This window comes from Bubalus bubalis, chromosome X (assembly GCF_019923935.1).
Source record: "Bubalus bubalis isolate 160015118507 breed Murrah chromosome X, NDDB_SH_1, whole genome shotgun sequence".
NCBI lineage: Eukaryota > Metazoa > Chordata > Mammalia > Artiodactyla > Bovidae > Bubalus > Bubalus bubalis.
In genome coordinates, this window is record NC_059181.1 from 128508915 (window position 1) to 128530186 (window position 21272).

Genomic DNA, 21272 nt, shown 5'->3' on the forward strand with positions numbered 1-21272 from the left:
CACAGTGGATTTATTCATCATGATTTTTAAATACCTCTCTTTCCTGCATTAATTTTTGGCCTTCAGCTGCGTACAGTCGGTTAGTTTCTTCCAAAAATCGTTGTTCAAAAGAATCCTGATAAATCTGGGAGGGGGTAACAAAGTAAAGAAGCTCAATTATTCAATAAATGTTTACTGAATGCCCTCTATGTGAACAGCATTATGAGTCTGGCTTTTTTAAAGTTTTTTTGACCACACCACGGGGTCTGTGGGATCTGGGTTCCCTGAACAGGGATTGAACCCAGGCCCCTCAGCAGTGAGAACATGGAGTTCTAACGACTGGACCGCCAGGAAATTGTGTTTGTTTTTTAAACATCAGACTAGGTATAGCAATCAGTTCTGTAGTAAGTGAAGTAGTTAACTTACTTGCAAATCAGAGAGCATGCTTAGAAGGCTTCGGAGTAAACTTCTATCGATTGCTTCACCATTCCTCTCCCTCTCAATCAAAAGAAGAATGCCATCAATTGTCTTATTCTGGACTTTCTGATCACTTATAATATGAGCCCTAAATAACTCCAGTCCCATGTCCCTAAAATAAAAAAAATACACAAAATCTAAATTAATTTAAAACAATACCACTTCTGGAGAAGCTTGCTTGACTTCTCACCACATGTTAATTAGGGTTCTAGGCTTTGAAGCAACAACTGTAAAAGTATAAAATCCACATATTTAATTTTAAATAATATTATTAGATTAAAGCATACAGGAAACTCATTGTCTTTAATGAGAACTGAAACTGAATTCCCATCTTCCTCTATAACTAAGTTTTATTGATTTATTTCCCTTGGTGGATGTCTTCCTTGGTCAAATCAAGAGACAAAATTAGTTCAAAGCTATAAAATGGTCTTCACTGTACTCGTACTGAAGGCTTAATTGCTCATTTGTCATCTGCCTTCAGTACTCAAAAATCAGTGAACTCTGACAACTGCTGTGGGTAAACGCTAGGCACATGGTGGGGGCAAGAGCTCATTATACTCTTCTATTTTTGTGTATACATGGAATTTTCCCTAATAATGTTAAAAGATAATGAGTGAACTCTTGATCAGCAACAAAATGATGCATATTCAAACAGTCCAGAGCAAACTTCAATCCTTTTGACTAACAAAAAAACTTCTTCATAAATTTTTATATGCTCAGGGAATGTTAGCTATCTCCAATATTAGCATAGAAAAGACATAAATAAGAAGGTAAAACTGCTATAAATACAAGTCTAGAAGCTAAATGTGAGTTTTTAGGAGAATATTCCCTGTATTACTCTCTTCTATTAGTGTAATTAAGATTTGACTATGATTTGTTAACAAATCTTTTCTTAATTTTTTTTCTTGCATCCTTACCAAATGGATGGTAGCATTGAATTCTGAAGAACATAAGTCCTATCCAGAAACAAAAAAATGCTCCTGATCATGATCTGTCAATGAAAAAAAGAAATCAAACAATTTTTAATATGTTGTGAAGCTGAAATATTTTATAAAATAAGACTGCACAGTTTACTTGTATATATACTAGACTACTAGAATCAAACATACAGATTAACACATCTGAGAATATGCCCATACCATTTTTAATTAAACTATTAATAAATCTTAACTCTTGCTGTAGTTTCTAGGGAAAAAAAGACACTTAAAATGGTCTATGACCTCTTTGCAACTTGAAAATTAAAAATCAAAACAGAATCAAGGGGCATATAATTTTTCCTCAGCAATAGTTCTCAGGGTGAAACTGTCTTAAAATCGTATACGTGGGATTTTGGGTGTGTGGGATGGATTTTAAGATTTCTAACTTGCAGAATATAAGGTTTAAAATAATACCAGATTGGGAAAAAGGAAAGGTTGTGATATGAATAAGCTAAAGTGCAGGACCAGCAGGCACTTTTCTAGGTAACCAAACAACAGGTGGGATAGCCATTAAGACACAAAATGTAACACCTATTTATAGTGCTACAAAAATAAAAATGAATCTAAGGTAGAAGTCATTCTAAAATACTGGTTTACCCATAACTTGCCATTTTAAAGTAGAAAACTCAACCAAAATTAGTTTTAAGTCCCCCTATTGCAAAACTTTTAAAACTAATATTCTTGTATTTGAAGAAACTTATTTTAACTACAATATTTAACTGAAATGTAATGCTTTTTTTCCATCTTACCATCTGTCTACAATGGTTCTGCCAACATCTATCAATCTTCTTGAGAAAAAGAACACTATCCAAAGAGTCTGTGAGATACACGTTAAGGATATTTTAAAAATGCTTAGGACAAGTAATACATGCAATGTTTAAGAGCACATTTGTCTTAAATATGGAAAGCCCTACATACTAAATGAAACTAAACAGTACTTATAGAACAAAATGCTACTTCTTAAACTGTAAAACATGTTAGAGTCCACTAAGAAAGAAAAAAACCTTTAAAAACAAGTCTTAGGGACTCCCCCGGTGGTCCAGTGGTTAAGACTGCTTTCACCCCAGGGGCCATGGGTTTGATCAATCTATGGTTGGGAAGGAAGAATCCACATGCCACAAGGTCAAAACAAAACAACAAAAAGCAAGTCTTAGATATAATTGAGCCATTGTGTTTTCAGTTTATTATTTCCTGATTATCTTTCCTCAAATGGAAATTTGTTAGGACAATAAGAGTAAAGACATAAAGAAATTTTATTTATGTTAGTGGTACAATGTAGATTTGGACCCTAATTAGAGGTAAAAAGTGAAATTTTGCTTCTTTGTTTCCCTAGAGGCAAGATGAACAAAAAACAACAAATCTACAAAACATAGGCATTCCATTTTAAGCTGGTTTAAAAAGTGAGGGACAGAGGGAGGAAACGACGAAAATACAATAAAACAAAAAAATACTTTTTTGTTTTTAAAAGGATATTCTCTGAACTGATGAATCTGTGCTTTGATGTGATCTTCACAAATCTGTCTCAACTGTTTGTACAAGTTCGCAGAAATCTTGTAAGAACAGAGATTTTCCACAGCCTGCAAAATTAAACACATACTTTCTTAAGGAGTGAATGTGTGTGTCTGTGTATATATATTTCTTGATTATTTACATCTAATTCCTATTATTTGTTATTTCTACCATGTCAACTTATTAAAAAGGATTATTCATCCATTTAAAACACAAGGTAAAACAACCAAATATCAATGCAATTAGTGAACTTTTTTCATAACCAGTGCAGTATACCACCCCTCCCCAAATCTGTTTATTCTGGCAGTACAGTTTAAGTATGGGGGGAATCAAGCTAAATTTTCCACTTGTAAAGACAATGAATTTATAACAACTGCTACATATAAATTGTCTTATTCATAAAAATGTTGTTTTCATAAGCAGAATTCCATTTTGAGTTTGAAAAATAATTTCACCAATTGTTTATTAGATGGGTTTCGGAGAAGGGAAAGGCTACCTACTCCAGTATTCTGGCCTAGAGAATTCCATGGACTGTATAGTCCATGGGGTTGCAAGGAGTCGGACACGACTGAGTGACTTTCACTTTCACTGGGCAGTCCAACTACCACTGAATTGAAGTTTATTTATACTTTCTTTGGTTTTCCTAAACAGAGCAATGCAGAATTTGTTGCAAGCAGTATTATAAGAATGAAATAATTATACAAGGATTTGTCTCCAGCATTGCAGCTTAAGAATATTTAAATAAAGATGTTTTAAATTTTGCACAATGGAATAAATATTAATTACGAAAGAAATACTGAATTTTTATTTCTTCTCAATTGTTGGACTGGTCTTTTATAGTCAGATCCCAAAAGGACAAAACTGAGATTTCACTGAGTTTCTTCTTAGGTGTATCAAAAGACTTTCAAATTTAATACAACAAGCATGGTAGAACTCTGAAATAATCTATAATTCCAACTAGTAATGACTTAAGTATAACACCAGGATTTCTTTCTCACCACAACAGAAGGCAAAAATTCCATTAAAATTGACTCTAAGGGACCATCCAAGTCCTGTTGGTTGGATTGGAATTTTATAAATACGTAGTTGGAAGTCATATTCCCAGCATGCAGGTCCAGCAAATAAACTCATAAATGAAAAGAAAGCTTAAGTGAAACCACTTATACTAAAGGAGGAAAGGTGCTACACCTTACCAGGAAATAGCAGACCACTTAGATCCAGCAGCCAAAGAAGAATAAGGAAGCTAAGTTCCTGCTGGCCACCACTTACGATGGGGCCTTGGGTCAGGCCACAAATGTCTAAGAGTGCGTTTATTTCATGTCCCTGACTGATTCACAATGATCCCCTATGGACTCTCTCTCTTCCTCCTTTAGTAGTCTTCTCATTGTAACTTGGTGTTCCTTTTGAATGATTTTCTCAGCATTTCTTCTTTCCCTGCTTAAATTGTCTTTGTACTGCATCTTCTTCACATTTCCCACTTCAAGTACTTTTCCAAGTCCTACTTCTATCATTCCCTTCTGCTGTGATACTTTCTTCCATACATTAGTTCTCATCCCACCTGTTTATCTTCTCATATAGGATACCACATTCCCTTACTACTCAGCTAGGTTCCACTTCTTCCAATAAGCCTTCCTTAACTGTCTCAGCTACCAATGACTCGTATGGCACTATCAACAATCATACCATACTGACTTGTCACTGAATCAACACTATATCTTTTAAGGAGAGTTGGCCCCCAACTCTCCTTAATGACAGAAAGAGACCAGACCAGGGGCTCATGTACCTGTATGTTCTTTAATACTTTTGGGGCTCTAAACCAGATGAATATAATAAATATTCAAAAAACTAATGTACTTATAACTAGCAATGTGTCCTACACACAGAAGGGGCTTATAGCACAAAGCGAAAACTGGTCAGAAGATATGTAATTACAGCACACTATTAGGTGCTATGATGGGGATAAACATAGAGGTGAGGTCTCTAACTCAATCTTTATGGCAGGGAAAAGTCAGGACAGGTTTGCTGAGCAGCAGTAATGAGGTGGAGTTCAAAGACCCAGAGGGACATGGATAAAGAGCTTATGGCAATAGTGAGAAACAGAGAATTGGGCCCAGGTAGAGCAATGGTAAAGAATCCACCTGCCAATGTAGGAGATGCAAGAGATGCAGGTTTGATCCCTGAGTTGGGAAGATACCCTGGAGTAGGAAATGGCAACCCGCTCCAGTACTCCTGCCTGAAGAACTCAATGGACAGAGGAGCCTGGCAGGCTACAGTCCATGGAGTTGCAAACAATTGGACACAACTGAGCAATTAAGTGCATGTGCACGCACATTATATGCATATGGCTTCACGTGTGCTTAGCTGGAGAGTGGTTTAAGATTGTTCCTTGTTGTTCAGTCACCAAGTCGTGTCCGATTCTTTGCAACCCCATGGACTGCAGCACACCAGGCTTCCCTGTCCCTCACCATCTCCCGGAGTTTGCCCAAGTTCACATCCATTGCATTGGTGAAGCTATTCAACCATCTCATCCTCTGTCACCAGGATTAAGTTATTAGAAGCAATAAAAGAAGGTAAGGCAAAGGCAGGAGGATCTAAGGTGAGTTTTGAAGGTAAAGATGGAACAGAACCCCTTGCTAGTCTCTAATTTAGCCTTGACTGCTTAACATATAGACCAGATCCAGTAATTTTCCGTCTTTAAGAACTTTTCCATCAAGCTCTTCAGGTACTGTTATGGAGAAATTCCCTAACAGGTATAAAAAAATACAAAGGACTGAATGGTGTGGTGCTGAATGGTGGTCTACTGTCATTTATATATATATAAAAAAGAAAATTGAGAAAACCTCCACACAGCTGTTTTTGCACATATGAAACATTTCTGGAATGATACCCCTAATAACATTTGTTTGCTGGGGGAGTGAGGTTGGAGTGGGAAGTGAACTTTTCACTACATGCTCTCTAATATTTTTTTGGGTTTTGAGCCAGATGAATACATAAAATATTCAAAAAATTTAAGTACTTGCCTCCCCCAATAAAACACTATCTTTCCCACCATCATACTTTCTAACATGGAATTCAAGGTTCAGTATTACCATCATTTACTCTCATGTCTGTTTATAATCTTCCATACACGCCGTGATCTCAATACTCTGCTTTACTCACTTTCAAGCAAGGTTTGTTTGGAACAATCATGTGTGCCTAAAACAGTGGCTTCCAAAAGTTTTTGACAAGCCACAGTAAGAAATACATTTTATGTCACAATCCATTGCACATAAAATAAATTTATGTAAACAATATCTTCATGAACCTGCACTATATTACTATAGTTACTACACATTACTATATGTGACCTACTCCGATATTTTCTATTTTACTTCTTTAAAAAAAAATGCTGGTCATGAACTACTAACTTCATGAGCCTACTAGAATATAAAGACCTCAGCGGCAAGGACTAAGTGATCTCTATATGTCCATGGCATTTGTCTAGCTTTGCACATAGTAAACAGTCACTGACTCAAGAAGAATAGGGTGTTTACTAAGAACTCTATCCTGTTAGGTGCTGGGACAGAAATACGAATAAGAGTTAAATCACCACTTAGGAGTTTGAGGTAAACTATTTTATTCCAGATCTTTGAAAAGGAATTTTAGAAATGTATTATTTTACACTTCACTAAACACTCTGGAAATCTTTGGAAGTTTGATCTGGTATAATTATTACTAATATAACCTCATTGCACAGGTAACTATTTATATTAAACAATCTAGATAATTCTATAAGACTCTTAAATAAACCTATCTTTTTATTTAAGCTCCCAATCACTAAATATGCTGCCTTAAATCCTTTTTGCAGGTGTCAGCTATAAAATAAGAACATTTTAATAAGGTTTTAACTTTTATTGTTCCAAATCCCAGCCTCTTCCAAGTTGCATCAGAAACAAGTTTATCTGAAGAAAAACAAACAAACAAAACTCCAAAGAAAATATAAATGTGTAGCAAATGAAATGCAAAACTATAGTTCCTGAAATTTGATGCTTTATGGAATACAAGATTTAAGAAACAGCAAAGGCACATAAGCTCTCATTTAGGATGCAGAGTGGAAATGAGGGTAAGAAGACTAGAATTTAAAAAGTGAGGATTAAAACAAGGATAAAAAATACAAAGAATGCAAAAATTAATGGTAAGGGAGGAAATCTATAGAAAATTTTCTGATTCAGCAACAAGAGACACTTAAGAAAGATTCAATTCCCTCCAGGGTGCTGAACTCTGGTCACTAATCTAATGAGTTGGGGCTTATTTTTCAAACCATATGCTTAAATAGAGAAAGAAAAAGCACATCACAAAACTTTTCAACTGATATAGCAATAAAACCCAAATTATGTCTTTTTATGTCTAGTAAAAATGGCTAAAATAAAATGATCAAAATATATCAAAAACTGAGAATTGCAGGAAGGAAGCCAAATAATAAAACCTAAATTATTTTTCTTTTTACATCCAGTAAAAACACCTTAAATAAGACAAATTATCAAGGACTAAAAATTTGTAATTGGGATAAATAGCAGGGATAGTATTAACAATTCAGTAAAAAACAGGAGTAATAGTAGTGTGACAGACGAAGCTTTAAAATATCAACAGTTAAACTTACAGAACACAATAGCTAGTGATCAACACAGAATAATGACCTCTGCTAAGACTCTACCTAGTCTCCCACATCCAATGACTGTTTAAGAAACCCATTTTACAATGGGAAATAAACTATACTTGGATGGATGCACTATTTCTTTCTAGTATTGTGGCCATCCACTAGATTAATAAATCACTAACTGATTCATTTACAATCACTAATTGGCTCGTTATTTAATATTTATTTCACAAGAAGCAAACCAAATAAGAGTTTCCATTATTAATGAATTATTTTCATCAGATCTGAAGTAGGAACTAAACTTATCTTCAAAGATAAGAACTAGACATTTATATTAAGAATAAATGTAACACTTTCATATAGAAATAACCAAAAATAACCAACCAGCTCCAAAAAAGGCAGCTGATTTAAAAACACTACACAGGGGCTGCCCTGGTGGCTCAGTGGTAAAGAATTTGCCCGTCAAAGCAGGAGACACAGCTTCCATCCCGGATTCAGGAATATTCCACATGCCATGGAGCAACTAAGCCCATGCGCCACAACCACTGAGCATGTCCTCCACAAGAGAAGCCACCAATTGTGAAGCCTGAGCACTGCAACTAGAGAGAAGCCCCTGCTCGCCCCAACTAGAGAAACACCAGCACAGCAATGAAGACCCAGCACAGCCAAAAACAAATAAATAAATAAAATGATCAAAAAAAAAAAAAAAAAACCAACAACACTACACAGCTACTCACGCAAGTCTGAGAATATGAGGAAAATAATCCCATTACTTAAAATATTACTTAGTAAAAAAAGTCACACACTAAAACCAAGATTCCAGCTATTAAGATACCACATGTAAAAACAAGACACATTCTTGAGAAGTGCAGAGGGACACTGTTCCTAGACAGTTCTTCTCTTTTTCTATTATTTTTTCAGTTTGGCTAATGAGGTTTTCTGATGTACCTTTGGAATGTAATCTATTTATCAGCCAACTGTTCTGGCCTAGTGTGAATTTAGAATTTAAAAATGTGTGGCTTTAGAGCTATATAATAAAATGAAATCTCAAAATAAAGATATCTTTTTTTAAAAGACTCAAATACTATTTATTATCATTATCATCATCGATGACACAGACATATAGCAGGCTGTGCAGTTAAGTACTTTCTCGCAGTATTTATTTACAACCATGCCATACAGGTAGTGTTAGTCTCCCTGTTTTGCAAATGAGAAAACCAAGGCTTAGAGAAGTAACTGACCCAAAGTTATCGTAAATTGCAGATCTCTAATCTAAGGCAGGCTGATCAACTCAAAAGTCAGTGCATTTAACCATACTCCTATCTGTCGTCAATCAAAAATAAACAAGCAGAGACTTCCCTGGTGGTCCAGTGGCTAAGACTTCGTGTTTCCAATACAGAGGGCCCAAATTTAATACCTGGTAAGGGAATTATATCTCATATGCCACAACTAAGAGTTCACATGTCACAATGAAGAATAAATAAATATTAAAAAGTAAACAAGCAAACAAACAAAAATATCCAAACCAAAACAACATGAACCACTGCCTCACTCTTACAGGATTTCAAGGTTGTGGAGGAAAGATAAGTCTCACTTTGAATCCCTTTTAAAGGATGACATTTACTTATTGCAAATATACTCAGAACAGCAAGTTCTTTTCTAGAAATTAAAAACTTAAGAGGAAGTATATGCAATCTACACTAGGGAAGACTTCCATGCTTAAGCTTTAAAGCAAAATGGTTTTTCATTCATAGAAAAAAGTTCTGCATAGACATATGCCAAATAAGTATTTACATCAAGGATAGAGAGAGAGGTGGGGAATGAGTGTGGAGAACTTTTGTTTGGTATGTTACATATTTCTATATTGTTCCAATTTTAGGAGAGTACTTTTAAATTACATTTCAACCACTAAAAAATCAAACAAGCACCTGAAATCCAGATGGTATGAAATAATTTAACTTTTTTATCCTCTTTTTTGAACTTGAACATCTCAATATAATCTGAGAACAATCCAAAGGAGCATTTACAAAATTAAGATGGAAAACAACAAAAGAGCTAAAAACAAATGCTTTTAAATTTATTATAGCAGAAGTAGTAAAGTATTATTAAAAATGCTAATAGTGAAAAGTTGTAACTGATTTTAGTCTAAAGAAATGCAACTGAACAACACCAGATAGAAATTCTGAAGTATAAGAAAGGAAAAACACAAAAAAATGTGAGCTATGAGCTCCTGAAACATAAAGAGATTTAACAGAAACAATTTATCAGGAAAAGGGACTTCCATGGCAGTCCAGGGGTTAAGACTCCATGCTTCCACTGTAGGGGGTGCAGGTTTGATCCCTAGTCAGGGAACTAAGATCCCACAAACCACATTGCATGGCCAAAAAAGAAATTATCAGGAAAAATAGTTTTTAACCCACAAGCTGCAGAAAAATATTCAAAGTAAAGTAAATAGAGTTCATTAACAACTACAATCATCACAAAGATAAAAACAAGCATTGTATATTAAGGCACTTATGTAGAACCTAGAAAAATGGTAGTGGATGAACCTAGCAGAGAAGGACCTGTGGACACAGCAGGGGAAGGCGAGGGCAGGATGAACTGGGAAAGTAGCACTGACATATGTACACTATCATGTGTAAAACAGACAGATAGTGGGAAGTTACTACATAATACGGTGAGCCCTGTCTGGGCTTCTGTGTATATACACATGGACATATAATTATGACTGATTTGTGCTGTACAGCAAAAACCAACACGACCCTGTAAAGCAATTTTCCACCAATTAAAAAATAAAATTAAAAAACTAGAAACTAAATGTTATAAACATGAAATATATAACACATTACTGACATTAAAGCTGTATGCCAGCATATCCAAAGAAACACCATATACATGCATGTATGAACAAAAATTACCTTCTCTGATGACAGAGTTTTTTTCCCCTAAAGTAAGACTATTTATTTGCTTCAAACACTGCACTACAGAGGCATGTGGAGTGCATGCACTGGACTAAAAATTTGGGCATCTCAGTTTAAGTCCCCTGCTCTGCCAATATGCTCTCCACCTCATCGAGTGGGGATAATAACTACTACCTTATCTAGTTCACAAAGTATTTCTATAATGCTTAAACGAGATAACCCTACTTGGTAGGCTATTACAGACACTATATGAAGAAAAGACACTGGACCACATTAACTGCTTCAAGTCTAACTGCAATTCTACCTTTATTATTGTACAACTCAGGATCTACATGTATAATGTACCAACACAGCCAAATGAGGTGGGCTTATCCTTAGTAATACCTTAGTACTACTACTATTACCTGACACTTGTGTGTACCATTCAGCATTATTACTATGCAGTGGGCACCATTCTGAGAGTTTGGCATGTACTGATATATTTTATTTAAATAGCAACAGAAACTGGTGATCTCAATTGACACACTGTAAGTAAAAAAATCATACTGTGGCTTATGAAATAACTAGTGATAACATCAACTTATATTTCTATCATAGTGCTTCATGGTATTTTTCACAAACATCTTATTTGAGTCTTATGGGCAACTTGGTGAAATAGATGCAGCAGTTCTTCCCCCTGTTTACATAGGAGGAAACAGAAGCTGAGAGAGGTTTAATACCTTGCCCAAGATCGCAGGCTAATACAGCCAAAACTAGATCCCTTTGTCTTTTGACTCCTGATCCACTATTTGTCCATCACCATACTACTTCTACAACTAAAATGAATAGATGAAAACTACAAATTTTGATAAACTGGACCAACATAATTTCTTACAAGGTATACTCATCAATACAAAAACGCAAGCCATTGGACTGTGCAGCACTTTTTAAAAATATGAAACTGTTGACACTAGAATGGAAAGTAACTTCTTGAATTGGTTGTGGCAAAAATACAGTAGGGCAAAGTATCTTGGTAACAAGAAGTCTAAATCAGTAACTGTATTTTTAAGTTAAACATTTCAATGACAGATCCATTTGTTAAGCAAAAGAAACAAATCTGAACCTCAGACCAAGTTGATGAATAACCTGCTGCTCATTTTTGGGGCTAAGGTGTGTCCTGTAGGCCAAGAGATAAGACAAACATGAAGAAGAGAAACAAATGACAAAAGCATGTTAACAGGAAAGAGGTAGAATAAAGTATACGGCATTTCTTGAGGCCTTTCCTATAGGTAACACCACTTAGCATTTAGTATCACAACAGAAAATGTCACCAGAAATTATTTTTGGGATCAAAGCTATGGGTTTCTATTACAGGTAAAACTTACTATACCAAGGTACTCTTAACTGTAAATCCTAATTAGAAGGGTCCAAGATAAGCCCAATTTATACCAATCAGACTGTAGCCACAGTTGATGCAGGAATATATGGTCTGTGTATAAAACAGTGCATGCATTAATCAAGATAATGCATTAATAATTAATCAAGGGAACCAAAAATCTACATAAGCACCCATTTCGGAAAATAAACTCCATATGCACTGCACCTCAATTTACGCTAACCAAATCTGGTTATCCACATGTATACATACCTGATAGAGTTCTTCTAAATTGTACTTAATCGAAGTACTATTCTGGATAGCTTCCACTGCTTCTTTCAGCTTCTGCCATGTTTCATCTGTGTAGTTCTCTGGTAATTTAGGCTTATCTAGATGATATATAAAAGGTTGATAATCAGAATAACATGCAAGATATACTAACAAAAGGATCCTTAAACTACTAGTATTATTGCTATCCAAATGTTAATTGTGGTGTTTATAATTATCATACCTAATTATTAAAGTAACCATTATATTTAGGCTTAGTAATAAAATTTCAAATGCCAGAACACTGTGTAAGTCATTTTATCTCACCTACTAAAACTGAAGGTGAGAGTTTTTTCTATTGTCTGAATTGCTTCAAAAGATAAAAATCTGAAAATGACAGATAAAACTAATCCTGATCCTATTCTATCATGTGTAAAACCTAAGTCAACATGAATTTTGTACCTGAGATTTAAAATACTGAGTGCTTGCTATATACAAAGTACTTTATAAACATCTTAATCTTCCTAATAATGTCCTAAGGATGGTATTATTATCCTTATTTTGCAACTAAAGAAACTGAGGCTGGAAGACTCATTTACTAAAGTTTGCCCAAGGTCACCACAGATGGTCAATGGCAAAACTGGGATTCTAATTCAGGTCTGTTTGACTCCCATATTTATGTACCATCTACAGAAGTGGAGAGAAACATCTTAATTCATGTTTTAATTTAAACTACATTTATGAGCAGAATGAAATATAAAAAAATCAAAACATCCTTATAACTCCAGAACCTATGTAGCACTTTCAGAATGAACAGGAACATCTTAATCCAGGCTTTAATTTAAACTTCCTTGACCAGCAATTGTTTTTTTTATTAGAACATCTAGATACCTTAATAATGTGTTTCCATTTTAGGAGGGGGAGAAACAAAAACCCAAGCAAAATCTCTGAAACCAGTATACAAATACAATTAGGGTCATAGCTCATCTCTTTAAAAATCCTTGGCTATTAAATTGATACATTTAAAGTAAAACAGTGAACAAACTAGTCAATTACAATTCATATTTACTTCAGAAAGGTCTACTATTGAATCAGAAAGATTACAACACTTGAGAGCCTGGAGGTGGGAGTGGAGTGAGGAAAAGAAAAGGTTAAAAATAAACAACCCTCTGCTTGAGACAAAATAGAGCATATTCCTGATTTCTACACTAATGGTGAAAATACAAGCATGGGGAATCTAAATTTCTCAATACTAATATTTAGTCACAAGGCACTGATCTGGTCAATATTGCTTTAGTTCATTCATTTGACTTCTCCACTTAATAAACATTTTACCATTAGTTGCCAGTTAGGGTGTTGAAAAAGTCAGGCAGAGAAACCGAAACACACTCAATAGATTAAAAAGTAACTCAGCTCAATTACATTATGCAAAATTGCTGATTTTATATTTGCATCAATGCATTCACAATACTCTCAATCACATACCTCAAAAACTTGAACAAATTCTCTTAAAAGCTGCAGGTCAGTACTTTAAAACCCATTTCAGTGATAAAAAAAAAATAGGTAAGTTACTACTAGAATTACTACTTCTGTGTATATACATTATTTTTCACTTCCAAACCCTACCTTTGGAAAGAAATGCACAGATCATAAATACTTTTCTCCAACTACTGCTTCCATGAGTTTCAAGAATGTAGTATTCAACATTATACATCTAACCAAAAGTCTTCTTGAAACATGGAAAGATCACTATTGCTACCTGAATTTCTAGGGACTAGATAATATGGCCTACTGAAGCATAAAAATAAAAATCCCAGCAGTGCCAAGGTTCAGTATGCACCTGAAATAATTAAACATTTTTAGAGTACAAATTTCTCACCTGTAAAATCCGGATCAATCATACCGATTGTCAATGTTATGAAGAATAACAGATCAGATACAATAGGCTGAGACAGACCTCAAAATACTGCACAGAAATACCTGGCGTATGCTTCAGCAGAAGGATACTAACCACCCCCGGAAAATGAACCCTCCACCCAAAAAGGACCTCCCTCCTCCTCATTGATTATGCATAAAACATTAGGCCACCTCTATACTGTTTAACATATTAGCATAAATAGAGCACGTGACCACTCAAGTGTCAAATCCTGAGTACGTGATCATGGATTTTAGCCCTGGTTACCTTTAAAGTTCTTGATCACTAACTTCTTAGCAGAGCCAGGCTTGCTGTTAGCAAAGCTAGAGACGGTAGTGGAAGATTTGGCCAGGCCGTTTGCGTGATGCACCGAAGCCACAGTAGAGATTAATATACTCTTATTTTTAAGTTGCTGCTGCTGAGATGTTGCAGCAGTTGGTGAAGATGAGGACGAGGACGAAGATTCCTCAGCCATCTTCGCATCAAACCCTACAAACTCCAGGTTTTCTTCAAAACGTAGCTTCTTCTGTATCGGTACGTGGCTGGGAGCAGTCACTGGGACCCCCAGGCACGAGAAGGACGAGGTTGAAGGGGATGCCGAATCCCTGGGTTGTAAAGGAGGAGTGGAAGAGGAGGAAGAGGTGGAATCAAAGTCTTCTCTCTCGTTACTACTGTTACTGCCGCTACTGCTGCTGCTGTTTAACTTTCTCTTCTTGGCAGAGGTGGGCGGAGTGGTGCTGGTATTACCATCAGTGGCTGATCTGACCTCTTGAGCAGCAGCAGCAGCTGAGGGATTGGGGGAAGAAAAACCTGTTGGAAACATGAAAATAGCGGGGTCAACAGGCAGACGAGCATCAAAAACCTACGTTTATATGCCTGCGTGCGTGTAGGAGAGAAGGTGGCAATGCTAGAGGGGGAAGGGAATAAAGAGAGGAGAAACACAGAGGACGAGAAGGAAAGTGAAGGGGGGGCTCCACCCGGGGAATGGGAGGGTTTGGGAAGGAGGATAGGCTGACACCAGGAGTGAGCAGAACAAGGGGGGAGAGCGAATGAGGAGGCAGACAGGTAAACGGCCGTGCCGTCCCCCTCCCCTGGTTTTCAGTCTCTCTCCCCCCTTTCTGCAGGAGCGACTCAGTAAGTCTGAGAGGCTGCAGCTCCTCCTCCTTTTCTCCCTCTCTCTGGGAGGGGAGATGCAGTGCTTGAGGGGAGGGGGGGAGGGGGAGAGAACCGGAGCTTGTTATTGTCAATAGCACAGGAGGCTAAAGATGGCGCCACTTCCGGTCACGCGGCGCCGAGGGAGGAGCGGCGTCAGTCTGCGAAAGGGGGGGTGGAGAGCAACACTGCAGTCTTCCGCGGGGCGGGGGAGCTGGAGTCGGGGGAGGCGGTGGGAAAGGGGCCACTGAGACGCCGGAGACGCTCGCGCTTCTGCCCTCGCGCTCGCTCTCCCTACCCCTCCCTCTCCAGCTCCCCTTCCTAGGCAGCACTCTCCTCCTCCGGCCCACCGATAACTCCCACCCTCTCCTAAAAGGTCCCGCGGGAAGCTTCGCACCGCAACGCCCTTACCGGAAGTGACTGGGCAGACACTTTTCATAGCGCCCAGATCCCGAAGCCCCCAGGTCTGCAGGACTTGGGGGGGGGCGGAGAAGGGGGGGCAGAGAAGGGGAAAGGAAGGAGGGGGCGGGCCTTCGAGACACCTTCGGAGCTCCGGATTGGAGCTTCCTGAATGCGAGGCGGGCAGGGAGGGGTGGTGGCGGGAGAAGGAGCGGGAAGGAGTCTGCAGGGGAGGGAAGGTGGTGACGGTGAGGGGCGGGGTGAGCTTGCTGGGAAAATAAGAGGGAGGGAGGGAGTAAAAGTAAAGGAACGGAGAATAGAAACTTTGAAAGAGATAAAGGAATAAGGAGGGGTTGCAAGGCGAGAGGAGTAACTCGAAATGGAGGAAAACATAGTCATGCCATTATGCCTGATGCTAGGGAGGATGGTATGATGTTAAGATAGGACAGGAAAAGAGCTTAGATACAAAGAAGACAAATGAGTTTTTCATTCAGTTGAGCTATTCATTGTTTCTCTTTCATGTCAAGGACAGCGCTGACTCAATACTGAGTTTTGATACTTTTCTCAGTAACCTAGATGCAAATCCTGTTACCTTCCTGCCGGAAGCATTCTCTAAGATGGCTGGCTAGAGTTAAAAAGGGTGCATTCTAAGGCCAAGAAACAGGAAGGTAACTAACACGTCCCTCTAGCACAATTCCTAGGGCCAATCCCAGCTCCAACTCCCATCAGCCGTTAACCCGGTAATTTACAGACTAAACAAAGCCACTTCTTTTTATGAAATCCTGGTTCATGTTATTTCTCCAGACATTTTAAGAGAACAATATCGGTAAAAGTCAATGTTTTCTACCAATATAGTACACAAACCCAAATTTTAAAACATTAATCCTAAAAACAAACCTTTAAATTTGGTTACATTAACAACAATAAGCCATGTAAATCCCCTGTTGGAAGTTTTTATTTAACCCGAGAGTATTGCGGAAGGGGAGGTAGGAGAACCTGGCAAACAAAACTAAATTTGCCAACCTGTTGCTCTTCCTAACCGCAGAAACATTCAAGGAGCGTGTGCTGAAACACTTTGTATGCCAGACACAATACCAGGTCCTGTCACTGAGAAGCAGTGGGAGAAGAGTTTCAAAATTAGTTTCTATAACAGTACTATAACCAACGGACAAAGTTCTGTGGGAACAGGTGAAAGACATTTGAGACAAGTCGAGAATAGTTTGAGCTTCACAGAGGAATTGAAGTTTATGCTGGGTCTCAAAGAGGGAGTTGCCAAAAAGACGAGGGGAGAGGACTGAAAGGCACCCTGGGCAGTGGAAACGGGCAAAGCAGGCAGTTGTGAAAGGACCTGGCCTGTTTATGGAAATATGAAAAATGCAGTGAGGCTGGAAAGTAGTATGTCTGGTTGGAAGTAAGAAAGATGAGGCTCAAGGATGCCTGGCAGGTGAAGTAAATTTTGGAGTCTACCCTGCAGGCCAAAGTAGACAGTATGGAGACCAAACTGGGCTTTTAAAAGCAGGGTAGTAACGGGATTGTGAGGAATAAAAGCAGTTTGTATTGTATAGTGTGAGATAGACAAATCAGAATCCTAAGAATAAATCAGTTTTCTAATTTTGTTTACACAGTTCCACTTTTTATTTATTGTCTTAAAAAGTCCTTCATTAAAAAGCAAATCCTCCTAGAAAAGGTACCACCTTGGGCCACTATCCAGCTATGTGCGGTTTGATGACAACAGGCTGAAAGCAAGGCTCTAATGGAACTTAGGGCCCAGGGCCACAGAGAAGAGAGATAAGAGGCCTCAAAGGGGAAAGATGGGCTCCTATTTGTTTTGAATGTGCCATGTTGTTCTTCTTGCCCAATATGAGACTTGTAAGCTCTTAAGGCCAGGGAAGGTGTCCCAAAATATTAAACCCTCCCTTATTGTGTCTCACATTTCACACGGTGATGAACAACTGTAAACGCAGAGTAAATACTTATTGAGTTGAATATTTCATTGAATGAGAATAAAATAACACCATGTCTTCATAAGGGAAGATTAACTGGCCAATTTTCAGGACTTAATGATAAAGGTCATTCTCATTTATGTAGTTATATTCCTTAGAAGGTTATATGGATGGGCCAACTGATAATAGCTCAAAGTAGTACCCTTTCTAGGAGGATTTGCAGTTTAACCAGGGACCTTTCAAAACCAAAAAAAAAAAAAAATAGGCTATGTTCCAATTCATGTAATTATATTCCTTAGAAGGATGTATGGAAGTGCTAGCTATTTAAAAAATTACAAATCTTAGTGCCATACAAAGATAAACTTTTATGCTAACATACAGGATAGCTGAGTCCTGTTAATATTCAACTATGTGGCTGTAATAATAGCTCCCAATCTGATGTGGTTTTCTAAGCCCTTCAGTCTTCCGTGTTACATGTTAGCTCTAAAAGCACAGATACTTGGCTCTTGAGCTCTAGGCTCACTTTGAATGACCCAGTAGCTAACCTACTAGTTAAGTTTTCTGTGAAATATCTTTAAGTGAGATTTAGAAGAAAATATTTTTTCTTTTTGATTAATAAAAATCTTCCTTTTGACATTTTACAACCTTAATTTATTTTGTCCAGGTCAATTCTTACATATTTAGCACATCTTATTATGGATATGTAATCTATGTAATTTTAAAAATTTAACATTTACATTTTGTGGCACAAACCAACTTAGATATTACTATGTAATGTATGAAGACTAGAACTTTGTGTCTTTTTGGAACTTTGGACCAATTTAAAAGGAAGAAAAACCCACGTTGCTTTGTAAACATCTTTGACGTCAAGAATCAACTAATTGGGGCTAACCAAAACATACAATCATGCGTGCATGTTCAGTCGTGTCCAACTCTTTGTGACTCTAATGGACTGCAGCCCACCAGGCTCCTCTGTCCATGGGACTTCCCAAGCAAGAATACTGGAGTGCGTTGCCATTTCCTCCTCCAGGGGATCTTCCCGACCCAGGGCTCAAACCCTTGTCACCTGTGTCACCTGTATTGGCAGGTGGATTCTTTACCTCTAGCGCCACCTGGGTGTCTACTGAAATGTTTGTCAACAAATATTAAAGACATTCTCAGCAGTAAAATACATTTTTCATGGTTAACTCAATGAAACCACAATAATAAAGTTGTGCAATGTAGACACCATACATTTATGGCATTATCAGATTAAACCCAAGTGGGCACTGTACACATATTCCATTCACAGAATCTTTCAACTTGTGAGTTCAGCTCATACCTTAGAAACATTAATTAAACTTAATACCGCCAGATGAAGTATAGTTATTACTGGCCTTCTTTTAATCAAGTAAATAAATAAATCTGTAGCTATTTATAAAGGTAAATATATGCATAAAGGAAGAGATACAAATAAAGACAGGACTATCTAATGTCCATCCCTCTTTCTCTGTAGGCATCTCTCTAAAAAGGCAGAGTGTAAGCAGTTTTCCTTTTTTGATCATGGGGATTCCCCAGGGTGCTTGGTTTGGTTCTTCTCTAGACATCTCTGAGGAGGGGCTTGTCAGTGAATAGTCACTCTTTGAAGCCTTGTTATTCATGGATGGGATTTTCCTTAAAAACAGCAGACAGTGCTTGCTCAGAAACATGTTTCTGCAGCAAGCCTTGTTTAAGAATGTGTCCAGAAAAGACAACTTCTGGGGAAAAGGTGGTGCATGTTCTCTATCTATTTTTCTGAAGGACGATCTTTGAAGGAGAGAAATAGAAATGCGTCAAACCAAGCAGTGGTGACACAGTAAAAATTTTCTCATAATAAGGGCTTTGTTATGCTATCAGGAACAAGGGACTGCTGGGGGATGACTGAGGAGGCCAAAGCTTAAGCAATGATGCTCCAACTATACATTGTGTATTCACCCTTTGCCCATCCTGAAATTGCTTTATAAAGCAAGGAACTTAATTACAAATGCTGAATCTATGATGTCCAGTAAAATGTAAATAAATGACACAGATCTCATTTTTAAAAACAAGATCATTTCTATGTTATATCATTTCTAAAGTTATCAACTGAAGATTTACTGACTTGGGTATAGCAACCATTAGAGTATTTATCCCCTTGTTTCAGAAATTTTATGTACTGTCCTACCTGTGAACCATCTGGAAAGCAGATTTAAGGACTAACAGGGCCAGGCAGTTTCCCCTGGGGGTTTGGGAGTGGGGGAAAATCAGTCACAGACTACTTCTTCCTCTGATGCTACCAGACACTTGCTTATTATGGAGTTGAGTCTTTCTACCTCCATCCTACTTTAAGGTTTAATCTTCCAATGGCATTCAGCTTTTCCTTCTCTCAAAAGCAGGGCCAATTTAGGTTTAAATCAGAGGTTCCCAAAAAACACCTATGCCCAGGTCTGAACCTAGTCCTTAGGAAGCATCACTATGAACAAAGTTAGTGGAGTTGATGGAACTCCAGCTGAGCTATTGAAAATCCTAAAAGATGATGCTGTTAAAGTGCAGTACTCAATATGCCAGTAAATTTGGAAAACTCAGCAATGGCCACAGGACTGAAAAAGGTCAGTTTTCATTCAAATCCCAAAGAAAGGCAATGCCAAAGAATGTTCAAACTACTGCACAATTACACTTATCTCACATGCTAGCAAAGTAATGCTCAAAATTCTCCAAGACAGGCTTTAACAGTATGTGAACCAAGAAATTCCAGATGTTCAAGCTGGATTTAGAAAAGGCAGAGGAACCAGAGATCAAATTGCAAACATCCATTGGATCTTTGAAAAAGCAAGAGAATTCCAGACAAACATCTACTTCTGCTTTATTGACTATGTTAAAGCCTTTGACTGTGTGGATCACAACAAACTGTGGAAAATTCTGAAAGAGATGGGCATACCAGACCACCTGACCTGCCTCCTGATACATCTGTATGAGGTCAAGAAGCAACAGTTAGAACTGGACATGGAACAATGGACTGGCTCCAAATTGGGAAAGCAGTACATCGAGGCTGTATATTGTCACCCTGCTTATTTAACTTGTATGCAGAGTACATCATGCAAAATGCCAGGCTGGATGAAGCACAAGCTGGAATCAAGACTGCCAGGAGAAATATCAATAACCTCAGATATGCAGATGATACCACCCTTATGGTAGAAAACAAAGAGGGACAAAAGGGCCTCTTGATGAAAGTGAAAGAGGAGAGTGAAACAGCTGGCTTAAAATTCAACATTCAAAAAACGAAGATATGGCATCTGGTCCCATCACTTCATGGCAAATAGATGGGGCAACAATGGAAAACAGTGACATACTTTATTTTCTTGGGCTCCAAAATCACTGCAGATGGTGACTGCAGCCATGAAATGAAAAGACGCTTGCTCCTTGGAAGAAAAGCTATGACCAACCTAGATAGCATATTAAAAAGCAGAGACATTCCTTTGCTGACAAAGGTCTGTCTAATCAAAGCTATGATTTTTCCAGTAGTCATGTGGTGGCTCAGCTGGTAAAGAATCCGCCTGCAATGCGGGAGACCTGGGTTCGATCCCTGGGTTGGGAAGATCCCCTGGAGAAAGGAAAGGCTACCCAGTCCAGTATTCTGGCCTGGAGAATTCCATGGACTGTGTAGTCCATGGGGTTGCAAAGAGTCGGACACAACTGAGTGACTTTCACTTTCACTTTTCATGTTTGGATGTGAGAGTTGGACCATA

The 21272-nt window shown here is 37.8% G+C and overlaps 1 protein-coding gene and 1 long non-coding RNA gene across 7 annotated transcripts in view; one reads left to right on the forward strand and one right to left on the reverse strand.

The window, feature by feature from the left end:
- CUL4B (cullin 4B) overlaps nt 1-21272 on the reverse strand; it is a 52125-nt gene that overhangs the window by 16967 nt on the left and 13886 nt on the right. For 4 of the 6 annotated variants that reach the window (XM_045164436.1, XM_044937524.2, XM_006048804.4 and 1 more), the window contains exons 3-9: nt 14303-14845; nt 12127-12242; nt 2907-3010; nt 2183-2252; nt 1374-1447; nt 406-568; nt 35-124 (exon numbers count right to left, since the gene is read on the reverse strand). In XM_045164436.1, the coding sequence (XP_045020371.1) occupies nt 35-124; nt 406-568; nt 1374-1447; nt 2183-2252; nt 2907-3010; nt 12127-12242; nt 14303-14845 (1160 nt within the window). Of the gene's footprint in view, nt 1-34; nt 125-405; nt 569-1373; nt 1448-2182; nt 2253-2906; nt 3011-12126; nt 12243-14302; nt 14846-15598; nt 15755-21272 lie in introns of those variants that run through there. The other 2 variants (XM_025277129.3, XM_006048805.4) reach the window with 1 other exon arrangement.
- LOC123332035 lies at nt 15544-16601 on the forward strand. The gene is made up of 2 exons (XR_006548875.2): nt 15544-15651; nt 16155-16601. It is a non-coding gene; the product is annotated as an uncharacterized LOC123332035 (long non-coding RNA).